Source organism: Lemur catta, chromosome 2, assembly GCF_020740605.2.
Source record: "Lemur catta isolate mLemCat1 chromosome 2, mLemCat1.pri, whole genome shotgun sequence".
Taxonomy (NCBI): Eukaryota; Metazoa; Chordata; class Mammalia; order Primates; family Lemuridae; genus Lemur; species Lemur catta.
This window is the reverse complement of record NC_059129.1, coordinates 46811659-46825284: the sequence shown is the minus strand read 5'-3', so window position 1 is coordinate 46825284 and position 13626 is coordinate 46811659. Positions and strand designations below refer to the sequence as shown.

Below are 13626 nucleotides of genomic sequence, written 5' to 3'. Positions count from 1 at the left end.
GTTGATAAAGACAACATAATTTAAATTGGAACCATTTCAAGCAGAAACTTCTACCTTACCCTTATCCAAACATCTTACTAGGCAAGGACAATGAGGGCTTGTAGAAGCCCCCTTAATCAAGAAAATAACTGAAAACGCGCTTCATGTAAAACTGAGGTATATATATATAGGGAAGGTATTAATACTATCAAGATCCTGGGACAGAAACACTTTTTAAAACGTCACAACTGTCCATAAGCTCACACTAAACTCTAGAGTTACTGGGCCCAGGCACACACCCCAAAGATCAGAGACTTGAATCCCAAACCCCAGAGATTCTTGACTAGTAAAAGAACTCCAATCCTAAGAAGATCTAACTCCCCCTGAAGGGTCTATACTCCCTTTGAAAGGGGCATTACCAGCTCAAGAGTTGTATGGAATTCCTACGGCAGCCACAAATCCTTTCCCCAGGTCAAAGAGGCTGACTGAGTCACAAGCTTTCCCATCTTCCATTTCCCCAAAGCTTGTGGCTCCAAAACTAGAATCCTGACTTACGACTTCAGCAGTGGAAGTTCTCATTTTTAAATGAATCCAACAGAAAATGGAGGAGTCAAATATGATATTCCTGAGGCTAGACAGAAAGCAAACTTAGATTTCCATAACCTTTGCATATACACTAAATTAGGATAAGGAAAGTGAGGTCTTCCTATTCACCTTCCTTCTTGTGATATATCAGTGAGGTACGAAAGTTGGGAAAGAGAATCAGGCTTTCTTTTGGAAATAGAATAAATGGGATATTTCCATTTATTTTAGGTAACTGGGAGTGAACAGGATTTTAGTTATTTCTTTTGAGATTACTCACTAGAGCAAAAACTGACAGCACAAAGCCTTGTTATACATTGACACACATTCATATTCAGGAAAGTATATTCACATGTGCTTATAATAAGAATTCATCACGCCTGTAATCCTAGCACTCTGGGAGGCCGAGGCGGGTGGATCGCTCGAGGTCAGGAGTTCGAGACCAGCCTGAGCGAGACCCCGTCTCTACTAAAAATAGAAATAAAAATTATCTGGACAACTAAAAATATATATAGAAAAAATTAGCCAGGCATGGTGGCGCATGCCTGTAGTCCCAGCTACTCGGGAGGCTGAGGCAGTAGGATCGCTTAAAGCCCAGGAGTTTGAGGTTGCTGTGAGCTAGGCTGACGCCACGGCACTCTGTGCCTGGGCAACAAAGTGAGACTGTCTCCAAAAAAAAAAAAAAAAAAGAATTCATTACTAAGGATATCAAAAGGCAATCCAGTTCTGGACAGAACAGGAGAAAGAAGCCTAAGCAGGCACTTCCCATAGATGATCAAATGTGACAGATACTTCTACTGAGAAGGGGGCCGTACTCTGTCTATTAAATTTCAGTAGCTGAAAAGCAGAGGAAAAACTCATGCCCTATTTTCCTTTTCCTACCAATACAAATTGCCATTCTCTCACTCTGCTGGTGGAGCTTTAGAAACACAACCCAAACACTGACATACCATAAGCTTCTGGGAAACGCTATTATACATGGAGTAGCGAGAAGAAGTTCCCTCCACAAGGGAGTCTGCTTTGAATGCATCGTCGAAAGAGTCAGAGCTATGTTGCTTCCCCTCAGTCTCACTGTCAGATCCACTTAGGCTTGTGATAGATGCTGGAAAAGAAAAAGAAAAACATTTAGGTAAGTTTATGGCATAAATTAGCCTTTAGAAGTCCAAGTTTCATTTATTCAACTAGTGTTCCCTATATACACTGTACAAAGGTCATTAAATGACCCAGGGTCAAATCTCTTCTCTACCTCTTACTAGCTATGTAATCTGGGGCAAGTCATTGAAAGTTTCTAATGGACTTGACACAATGGGAGCTCAAAAATAACAGTTTTTGGGGGGCAGGGTTAAAAACTTACCTGTTGGGTACAATGAACACTATTCAGGCAATAGGCACACTAAGAGTCCCAACTTAAGCATTATAAAAGGTTTCCATATAACAAAAACGTTTGTACCCCCTTAATATTTTGAAATAAAAGTATATATTTTAAAAAAAAATAACAGTTTTCTTTCTCTACCTTTTCAATTTCTTCCACTACAAAACCGAGATGGTAATACCTACCTCACAGGATTGGTTAAAGATTAAATGAAATAATGTATTTGAAAGTACATTGTCAAATGTAGTGTATTTATTGAAGATATAGTTATTTCTGCTTGGCTGCTATTTATTATTTGAACATCAATTTCCTAACACTGATGCACACTTCCATTTGCAACAATTCCATTAACAGACTAACAGTTTCTGATTGTTTAATCTCCTAGTTCTCTTTGCTTTCACAGTCCTTCAAACTTACAAGTAACAGGGTAGGTCCATAATGCAGCCCAGAGAAGAGCCGACTCACAGAGAACTGGGGTAAGAACTAGGAGGAAGAGGACAAGGGAGGGGAACGGGAGGGGGCAAGGAAAAAAAGAAGGAAAAGGAGGAAAGAAAGGAAGGACAGGGAAGAGGGGAGAAGCTCAGGCAGCACCACCAACTGAGGCACAGCATAAAAGAGACGCAGCTAAATGCTCCAGGAGGGAGCTGGCAGCCTGGGTGAGCTAAGCCATCAGCTTCACTGTCAACAACCCCATTGTCAAAAAACTTCAAAAAAGACCCACCTAAGCAGCTGCCAGAGTGGTGGGCTACCTGTCCCCTAGACAAAGTGGGATGAGTCTCAGTCTGGTTATTCACTATGACTGGCTGTTTCCCTCTCTTATGTAGATATAAAAATCTATTAACTTGAAAACTACTTTAACCCAGTGTAGTTTTATTAAGGGAGTTTCTTGGGCAAACTCACCTAAATCTGAAAGACTATATCTCAGAAATTTGTCTAACAATTTCCACATATTCCCATTGAAAATTGTATAAATCACAAATCGGGAGAAATGCAGAACAGGAAATTAGGGTGGTGGTGTCCAACCTGATTCCAAGGCTTGAGAAGCAGTACATTGCTCAACTGTGCACACATCTCACTAGTAAGTGTGGTCATTTAAGAATAAAATGAAAAAATTTTTTTCAATTTATGTGTATTATTCTTTCAAATGTTTATTAGTTGTCAGGATATAAATGCTTATTATTTAGATCTAAATATCAATACTTAAGAAACTAAACTGTTAGGTATTTCTGTTGGTCTAGAGACAGGGTAAAGAAAGTTAGGGCAACACCAAGGGTGCCAAGAACCGAGAAAGCCTGAGAACCTCTGTTCTATATATTGAAACAGACAGATCACCAAGACACACTGTTAAAAGAACAGAGGAGCAAAAGAACAAGACCATATGCATGAGCATGGCATCCTAACTCTTGTGTACCAGAGAGAGAAAATTTTATTATATATTTTTATTTCTTATAATTGCATAAAGAGTTTTTGGAAGAAACGATATACAAGACAACCAATAAAAGTGATGATCCACACATGCAGGGGTTGGAGCAAGGAGATAGAATACCAAAATGATTACCTGGAACAAGTAAAATGAAACTTGATTTACATTTTTTATCACAAGAGTGTACACTGGCTATCTTTTTATATTTGTTGACTTATGAACCATGTGAATATATTATCTATTAAAATTTAAAATAAATATGAAAAAACTGTTTTAGCAATGCAATGCGGCGCAATTCCTCTGAGGAAGGAAGGGAAGTCAATGAAGAAAGATGTTGATTCAAAGCTTGGCTTCTTGTGGGAGGTGTTGCAGAAAGGCACAGAAGGCAGCCATGTAAAACAATTCTTTATAGACCCAAGGTGGTCACTATTCAGGTATTTATAACTTGAAGATTACACCATAATTCTAAAGCCTATCTGCACTGACCCATCGATTTCCCTGCTAGAACACAAACTTGCTAAGGGTTGACATTCGAGAAGAACAAAGCCTTCCCTAGCAGCCTAGGCCTGACTGATTGTCCCCTCCACGGTGCTCCAGTAGTACCGGTGTCCACACCATCAGCACAGCACTTGTCACACTGCCTTAGAGCCAGTCATCGTTTGCCACATGCTGTCACACTGGACAGGGTTGCTCCTGGAGAGCAGCAACTGTGTCACAGTCAGCTTTGTATCCCCAATACTTGGACTGAGGCTTTCCATTTAATAGAAATTAATTAAATGCTTACGGTAGTAAATTTAAAGATCTGTCAGCCAGGTGTCACTTTCCTAAGGATCTAATGAGTATATGACTCCTTAAGATACTACCTCTTATAACCCCTCTGACAAGTAGTGCAAGATGTTCAGGCCTCAAAAGTTTAAGGATGAGGATGGAATACCTCTATCTAATAGAGAACTGGACCCTCGTTGGGCTCTGATTAGCCTCCCCACCCCACCCCAGTCAAACTAAATAGGACACAGTTCAGAACACTGATATTGTTTAACAGATCACAGTACTACTTGGTTCAGGACTGTTGTGTAAAAGGTCCATGTTTTATACAATGGGGTGCTATGCAAAAGTTACAATCCTCAGAGAGCTTAAAAATCTATTAAATACAATAAATATGCATTTTTAAGGATATAACATTTTATAAAGGAAAGGACAGTTGAACATGTATAAAAAAAGTAGAATAAACTTAAAACCAAAATTCTGGCTCCTAACCAGTTAGCAAGAAGGAATTTTGTGCCCCTTATGAGAGGCACAAAATCTGCCCCTTCGCCTTGGTAGCTGTCCAATTCTCCTAATAAGGAGCAGACTTGCTTACATGAACCAATGCAGCACAGATCACAGAGTGCCAGGAGTGCCACTCAGAAGAAAGGACCCAGAACATTAACAATGAGTAACCATGGAAACTGAGAGGTGAGGTGATATTTTCTGTTTTGCACTTTCCGGCATTTTCTACATTTGTGAGAAACAAGAATATATTAGTTTGAAAATTAGGGTGAAAAAATAAAGCTATAAATATTAATAAATAGATTACCATTCCAAGCCTTGGGAAGAGGTTGGTTCCTTTCCAGAGAAATCTTCAGAATGCAGCAGATCTGAGGGGAAATGTCTCTGGAATGGCTCCTACCATCCCTGGGCCTCTCCATCTACTATCTCCCATGCAGAGGAGAAAAATGCGCTCTGCAACGGAGTGCCCATATGCTAAAGAACTGCACTTCGAAAGGCGTAGATTCTCTTCACTTAGTTGCTTCCATGCCTTCAGCCTGCACTGCTTAGTACAGAAAGAGGTGGTACCAGGAATTCGGGCAGCTCCCTAAACACAGCCCTGAAGTTTCTTTTGGGCAGCCAAGGGAACCAGGGTCCTGACTAACCAGAAGCTGCAATGCTAAATGAGTTATTATTCCTTTCACCAGCTATCTGGACATTCACAAGTCTACCTATGAAAAGGTTTAAAAACCTGGTATCCTTCTCAAAGGAGAATGTGCCCTGGCTCCAGCCCTAGGTAGCTGCCAGGCTGTGAGATTTGCTTGAGGACCCAACAGTGAGCACTGGAATGGTGTGAACACCATTCCTGGGAATGCAGGGTTCCTGCTACCCTTGGATCTCAGAGAGAGAGATCTTTTGTCTCCTTATGTCTTCATGACATCTTTGGGCAAAAATGACAGGGAGGACCAAATTTGGGTGTAAGGTTCATTAGGCAAATCAGTGCTGACTCTGGTGCAAAATTCCAGCATCAGCTTTTGGCGCAAAGATCTTTCTACTCCATTCCTCCTTCCAAGGTGTTATCTACTGTACACTGTCCTTTCCAGGTTCTCAGAGTGAGGCTGACGGGAGCTAAGATATCACCCTACTATTTCCTTGGAGATTAAGAAGTATGCTGGGTAAGCAAATATGTCTTATTTCTCTCTTTCATTCATGTGGTATTATGTAGCCAATTCTTAGCTTGACAAGATTTAGCACAAAGCTCCCTAGATTCGTCCTGATGTCCACAGACTGCCACGGCCACTACTTATTCTTACCCCCGGGCCTTTGGAGCCACTCTTTTCAAATGAAAAGGAGAAAATTGTCATGGCTGCAATAGGAACTAAAGAGGAATTTTGACTTCCCAAGACTGATAAGAATTTAGCAGACATTGAGCAGACAATTTTGTAATGAGGATATAAATTACAAGGAGTAATAACGTCAGCCTATTAAAATCATTAGTTTCATTAAGAACTTGCCAAGGCTGGATGGCATTACCATTTACCTTCCAGAAGGTCTCCTTCTAAAACCTACCAGAAAGCCCAAAACATTATTTAGAGTTTTCATTTAAGATTTCTTCTCTACCTGATAGAAATCATTATTAAGCCACTGTAAAGAAAGGTTCACTTTACAGAAGAACCAGAGGCTTCCCAGCTATCAGCAAAATTTTTCACATGGCAATAGAGCAGTAGGGCAAACATTCCAAGATTAAAAATGACAGTGACAAGCTGGGCACGATGGCATGCACCCATAGTCCCAGCTACTGAGGAGGCTGAGGTGGGAAGATCACTTGAGCCTAGAATTTCAAGACCAGCCTGGGCAACATAGTAAGACCCCATCTCTAAAAAAAAAAAAACTTTTTAAAGAAAAAATATATATACTGTAAAAAAAAAAAAAGACAGTGAAACACATGAGGAGAGGCAGCTCCAACCATTAATGGCCAAGGTGAGCAGCACACAGATACCGAAGAATAAATTATTAACTTTAATAAACATCACATCCTGCCTACCAATTGCTATGGAATATACTCATTCCTGTTTAAAACTCAATTTCTCCTTCATGCCAGATAAATGGTAACTCGTTAGAGCAATTTAAACAGATACCGATAAAGGAAGCTTTTGATTAAGGTCATGAATCTGGGCTGACAGGAAAGCGATGGTGTTTCAGGGCGAATAGCCTATTTAGGAAAGAATTAAATCTGGTGGAGGGAAGGCACTTTTAATGTGGTACTGGTGAAGGAAACCGGCAACTTCCAAAGCAACTGGCTGCAGGAGGGCCAGGAGCCCACACTAGATGCACAGCTAAGGAGAAGAGGGTATTTTCTTGGGGTCTAGACCACCGTTGCCCTGTGAGAAACAACCAAAAAGAACAAAATGGCCTCATGTGCCTCTCCTTACTTCAAAAGGCTGTTATTTGACAGGAAATTTCCAGGAGTTTACATACACTTGAAAATGCCTTCAAACTCCTTTTAAAATATGCAAAAGAACACATAATGTAACAGTGGCCGTGACAACAACATCACTTTTCTTCTTTATTCTGGCCAGATCTTAGTCTCTGACCTGGCAATGCAGCTACCTTGTGAATAATATAAAATTAACAAACTGATTAATAAAATATATCTATTCATGAAGTCATCACATTGATCTGGCAGAGGAAGAAAAAACAAGGTCCAGACAGACAGAAATAGTAAGTACTTTCTTGTTTTTCTAACTGATCTCCCTAAAGAGCATTTTTCAAACATCTAATTGAACAGTATGTTCAAATAGGAATGGCTGGAGCAAATGGCAACACCCCTGCTTTAATGCAATGACTTGAATAGGAAAGTGGCATATACATCTCAGGGGACATGTAGAGAATAAACTACCAGGGCACAATGTCCAGGGGACACCTAAGAGGCGTTGATACAAAACATAGGTGATATAAATGCTAAGTACTTAATGAAATGATCTGCAGACTGGAGGGGAGATAGGCAAAATGAAAGATGTGAAGCATTTTAAGCTTCTTGGAAAAGATACTATTATTGCCTTTTATCAATTTTATTTAGTAAATATTTACTGAGCATTTACTCCATGGGGGTTGGGGGACACAGAGCAGTCTTGCTAATGAAAACTCCACACACTAGCCCTCAGTTTGTGTCATTGTGCAGCTGTCCCTTCTTAAAATAACTTAACCTGGGGAAATCTAGAAATGTTGGTCTCCCTCTGCTGCCTGCCTCATTTTCTGCAAATGAAAGGGATGAAGTGGCCTATTGCCAGACACATACAAAGGACTGGCCACCTCTGGATTTCCATTCTATACACACAACAGCAACAGTCAATCCTGACTGAGTCACATAGTGCTACTTCCAGAAAAGGTTAAAGCTATTTGGTAAAATTAAAGGGAATATGTATGTATGTATATTGGGGGAAAGGGGTAATCTCAACTCACAGTCACTTTTTATTTTATTCTTTTTTTTTTTTTTTGTAGAGACAAGGTCTTGCTGTGCTGTCCAAGCTAGTCTCGAACTCCTGGCCTCAAGTGATCCTCCAGCCTCAGTCTCCCAAAGTGCTGCGACTACAGGTGTGAGCCACCACACCTGGAGGCACAGTCACATTTTTAAAAGCTTGAAATGTAAATCAGATTAGTTTCCTTGAAGGACCCTTAACCTTATACATTTACCTTCTTTTACCTGGGTGTTGTCCTCTCTTTACTTCAAAGAAATGTTACTTAAGGACAAATATTCCCCAAGATCTACTTAGAACCAGCTATCTCTGCCACTACCTGAGCATCATTTTCCCCCAGACATGCTCTCCCTTTTCCCTTTGCAGGCCATCTCTCCTAATACCCCTTCCCAAAGAGACTCTATCTTCACCAAGCTGCTCGAATCCCACTGAGAAGCAAAATTCCCTTTCCTCTATAGTCTCTAGAACCAATGTGCCCTGTGTTTTTGCCATCCCACTTAGGAACCTGAATTACATATAGCCTTTCTCACCTACCCTGGAATCGGCCATGACTTGAAAGGCATGCACACCTCCACACACAAAGCTATAAGAGAGTCTCTTATCCAGCCTGGACCACAGCCACACAAATGCTCCATTGGCTGTACCACCTGTCAAGCTTCTCTCTGGACCAGCTTCTCCAAGGCAGCTGATGAGTAACTGCCCTTCAATTAGTCTACCACTTGTGAATAAACTGTATTTCCTATCACCCTCAAAGGATGCTTCACACCCTTTCAGTCACCAATCTGTTACCAAATTTCATTCCAGTTCACCACTGATCCAACAGAGGATCCAAAATGCAAGCCTGCTGGTGTACTAGGTTGAAGATAGTGTTCACCCCAAAAATCATGTCCACCCAGAGCCTGTGAATGTGATCTTATTTGGAAATAGGCTCTCTGCAGATGTAGTCAAATTAAGATGAGGTAACACTAGATTGGGGTGGGCTTTAATCCAATGACTGATGTCCTTATAAGAAGAGGGAAATTTGGACACAGACATACACAGAGAAAAGGTGGAGGGAGAGAATGGAGTTAATGCCGCCACAAGCCAAGGGACACCAGAGATTGCCAGCAACCACCAGAATTTAGAAGAGGTAACGAAGCCAAGAGCTGTCAAAGGGAACATGGCCCTGCTGACACTTCGATTTTGTACTTCTAGCCCTCAGAACTGTGAGAGAATTTCTGTTGTTTTGAGCCACCCAATCTGTGGTAATTTGTTACAGCAGCCCTAGGAAACTAATACAGCTGGCAAGTCAAGGTAAATGCAAATGGAGCTACTGCTAATTGCTTGGTGCTTGCTGCAAGCTCCCAGACACTTTACAGTTTCTCAGAAAGCATCTGCGGAAACTGTGAGTAACCCTGAAAAACAAGTAAAGCAAAATGCTAGTTTCAACTAGATCAGTGAAATCTTTGGGCTTAATGTAAACAGTAAACAGAACAATGCACCAATACAGTTGGGTGTTTCTGAAAGAAGGTATTGAGAAAACAGCATGCAAAATCCTGAGGAGAATTAGGCCTGATTGCTGTAGCAAAGAGCCCCTCACTTACAAAGCAGCCCCAGGATCTTAATACTTATTAAGAGCCCAGAGAACTCAATGCTCACCACTATTTCTAACTGGTTTAAGGCAGCAAAAGAGTGCCACCTACTGAAGGACCACCAAGAGAAGGCACTTCTGGAAAAATTCCAATTCTATATTTAAAACAAGTTTCCACTCTCTTAGTAGGATTATGGCAGAAGAGGAGAGAGTCTATGGCCAACATCTCTCTGTAGAATATGCTTGTTTCCCCCAAAGGGAAGTGAACTGTATTCTGTTCAACCCAGGCACCAGGGATTCAAATAACCAGATGGCCAGTGGCCTCAGACCACACAAGCAAGCATACCTTTTGCTCCATGATTGACAGAGGAGGGAGGTTCATCGTCAGACGTGGAGCTGAGGTTCAGGCCAAGCTCTGCAACTCTTTTTTTCTGTTTCTTGATGGGGGCAGTGCATTCTGGGTCTGTTCTCCTCCTCATTGTTAACTGCAACCATAAATCCAGACAGTCAGCTGCCCTTGGGTCAGAGCCACTGTGATCAGAGTAGGAATTCCAAAGTATAAATCATCAATGGGATGAGATTTGGCAACTCTACACATCTTTCAGTGCCAGCACTTGAATAGCCTCTTCCTCAGAATGAGGTCTAGGAAGGATGCTAGCCAAGCTCTGGTTTTCAATAATAGCTGTTAGTTTTACTGGAAAATATGGTGCTCACAGACCCAGAGGCCTCTGGGCCATTGGTGACAGATACCAAAAAGTCACATATCAACCCCACAAGCCACAGGGGGAAAACGCCCTTGGATACTTGTTATTCTATATTCTTGATGCAACACTGGCCCTGCATGGCAATTCACACTGGAAATGAATTTAAAACCTAATAAATATCAACCAATAGGTGAAGGGACCATCCCAGAATGATTGTTCCATCATCATTATTATTTTACCAGAACAATCAAGAGATTACATAATATGATAAATACTAGTTTTTGGTTTATTTCATGATGTTTGAAAATAGGAAAGAATTGGGTAAGTTTTTGAGCAGAGTAAGGAATAAAACCAGTGGTTGGCTTAGAACTGAGGAAAAAGAAGAGTGGGAAAATTGTTGGGACTGGAGGTAGCTATATCACAGACCTAAGATACAAAAACAATAATTTTAAGACTTGGAAACCACCTCCACAAAAAAGAATGGAAACAGGCAGGCCCCATGCCACCATCATACATGCCCGTGGTAGGTACATGAGAGGTAAGCATGAGAAAAAAAATTAGATGGAATGAAGTGATTATGAGACCCTGAAGTCTTAAGGAACGATCAAGTTAAAGAGCAAGAAAGAGTAGCGAACACACTGTGGCTTACACACAACTGATTGGCTACAGAGAACTCAGAAAAAAGAAAGGACTCAAAACAGGGTGGGTGACCAGCTGGGCTGCAAACCCGGAGGAAGGGGAGGTGCAAGGGTACAAGAGCAGCCTTATAGCATGGGTCACAGCAGCCATGACAGGAAGCAATGAAATCCAAAGGTGCCACCAATCTCCCTAACCTCACAAAACCCTGGATCACACGTTTCAGTACTCTCCAGCTCAAGGGTGAGCCAGTCAACACAATGCATAGTTGCATCCTTCCTAAGGAGGCCGCTTGCTACTTGGCAGTGAGGGGCTAACCTGGGAATTAGGGAGAACAGGAGACACTGAGAAAACAGAAAGAAAGATCAGGCTGAGCCACATTTCACTTTGAACCGTAGTCTTAAATTTCCCTCACAAGGCCCACACTTCACAGAGCCTGCTTCTAGCCCCAGCAAACAGAAAAAGGCTCCTGTGATTCTTAAGCGACTCTGGGGGTGATTGGAAATACATGAAACTCAATGTGGACTGTGTTGGGCTGGGGTGGGTGCAAGAAAAAGGAAGGGAATAGTTATATGAAAGGCAGCAGATGCTCATGCTCCTCCCCAAGCCACACCACCTTAGATTTGGGCCTTCCAAATCGCCTAACGCAACCCTCCTCCCATTTTCCACTGGAAAAGGTTGAGGCCTGGGAGGAAAAGGCCGCACAGCTAACCAGTGCCCAGCTCGAGTGGCCCACACAGGCCAGAAGAACGTGGTCTGGCAGAGAACTTCTAGGTGGAAGGCAGGAGACCTTGTTCTACCTGCTGCTTCCCCACAGAAAGGGTTCAAATCTGCAGTCTTCCCTCCCTGGGCCTCGGTTTCGCACTGCCACCTGTATTCACAGGGGAGGAGATGAGCTCCCATCTCCCCAGGCAGTCTCTCCATTTGAAGATAACGTGAGTATGTGAATGTGTGCGCAGAAACGCATGTCAGCGGCAGCTCTGGCTCCAGGGAGTTGGCGCGGGGGTGGCGAGACAGGAGGGGAGACAGCAGGGGCCAGGAGGCGGGAGAGTCACGACCGCGGGTGGAGGGCCGAGGCGGCGGTGGAGGGGAGAGGGATGCCGAGCCCGCGCGCCCGCCCGCTCGCTCCCCCCGGGCCGCGCGTCGGCACTCACGCTGAGGGGAGAAGGCGAGCTGCCAGGGAGCGGAGAGGCGGGGGTGAGCCCGACGCTGTCGCCACCGCTGCCGGGCCTGGCCCTGCCGCTGCCAGACCCGCCGCCTCCTCCCTTAGTTTCGTTTTCCCATAAGCAAGTCCGGGTCCGCCCGCCGCGCCGTCGCGCTCAGGTCCCGCCCTGCGGGCTGCGCGGTCCGATGACGTCATTGGACAACGCCCCCATTCTAAGCCCCTCCCCCTCCCGGGCCCTGGGAAAGGCCACTCAGGTCCTGGCCCGCCCCATCCCTCAGCCTGGAGTCAGGGCGCCTGCGCGGAAGAGTCTCCCGGGCAAGGATGCGAGAGCAAAAGTAACTGCGTATCTCCTCTTCCGGCTCTGGGGAAGAGAAGCCGATAAAAAAGCGCTAGGTGCCTTCGCACTACTTCATTTTACTTTCATAATCTTCATTTTTCAGATTAAGAACGAGGCCAGAGAGGTAGACCGTTGAGGTAAACGGGTTGAGGGCAGGAGCCCAGTGTTCTTGTTCACTGCTGTATCCCCAACATCCAGCCTATAGGCCACCCTCAACAGATGATGAACCAAGGACGGAGGAAAGAAGGAATGCCGCCTATATACCCTCTTACCATATGGACACAGACGGCCCTCCATCTCAAACCCCTCTTGGATTTTCACACCAATATGGCCAAAAGTCTGTTGGACGCCCTCACTCTGTCATAAATTCAAATTTTATAAATTCAAATTCAAACCCCATAAATTCAAATTTTGCCCTATGTTCTTCTCCCATAAGCCCAATCTTTTTCCCAGTGAATGGTACTGCCGTCCATCCTGTTCTTACAACCAGAAATCTGAAGTCTCGGTCTTTCTTCCTTGTTCCTCAGAGCTCCTAAAACTCTAATTGAGTTGACCTCCTAATTGTCTCTCAAATCTCTCCATTCACTTCCATCTTCATTGCCACAACTCAGGCACTCACCCTCTCTCAGCAGCATTCCTCCAGCATCTCCAAATCATCGTGCCTGTTTCCAGTTGTGATCCTTCTAATGCATTTTTCTCAAAACCAAAGTGATTTTAAAAAAATTTTTTTTCTTTTTTTTGGAGACAGAGTCTTGCTTTTTTGCCCTGGCTAGAGTGCCATGGCATCAGCCTAGCTCACAGCAACCTCAAACTCCCGGGCTTAAGCAATCCTTCTGTCTCAGCCTCCCGAGTAGCTGGGATTACAGGCATGTGCCACTATGCCCAGCTAATTTTTTCTATATATTTTTAGTTGTCCATCTAATTTCTTTCTATTTTTTTAGTAGAGATAGGGTCTCGCTCTTGCTCAGGCTGGTCTCGAACTCCTGACCTTGAGCAATCCTCCTGCCTTGGCCTCCCAGAGTGCTAGGATTACAGGTGTGAGCCACTGTGCCCGGCCTAAAAATTAAATCTGATCCTGTCACAACCTATCAATGATTAAAACCCATCAATAACTTCCCTCTGTTCTTAGGATAA

At 43.3% G+C, this 13626-nt stretch overlaps 1 protein-coding gene across 1 annotated transcript in view; it reads right to left on the bottom strand.

Annotated features, from left to right (window-relative positions):
* CMTR1 (cap methyltransferase 1) overlaps positions 1–12345 on the bottom strand; it is a 48100-nt gene extending 35755 nt beyond the window's left edge. Inside the window, exons 1-3 of the mRNA XM_045541878.1 lie at positions 12145–12345; positions 9997–10135; positions 1512–1663 (exon numbers count right to left, since the gene is read on the bottom strand). Coding sequence (XP_045397834.1) covers positions 1512–1663; positions 9997–10129 — 285 coding nt within the window. The 5' untranslated portion in view covers positions 10130–10135; positions 12145–12345. The remainder of the gene's footprint in view (positions 1–1511; positions 1664–9996; positions 10136–12144) is intronic.
* Positions 12346–13626: the final 1281 nt, after the last annotated feature.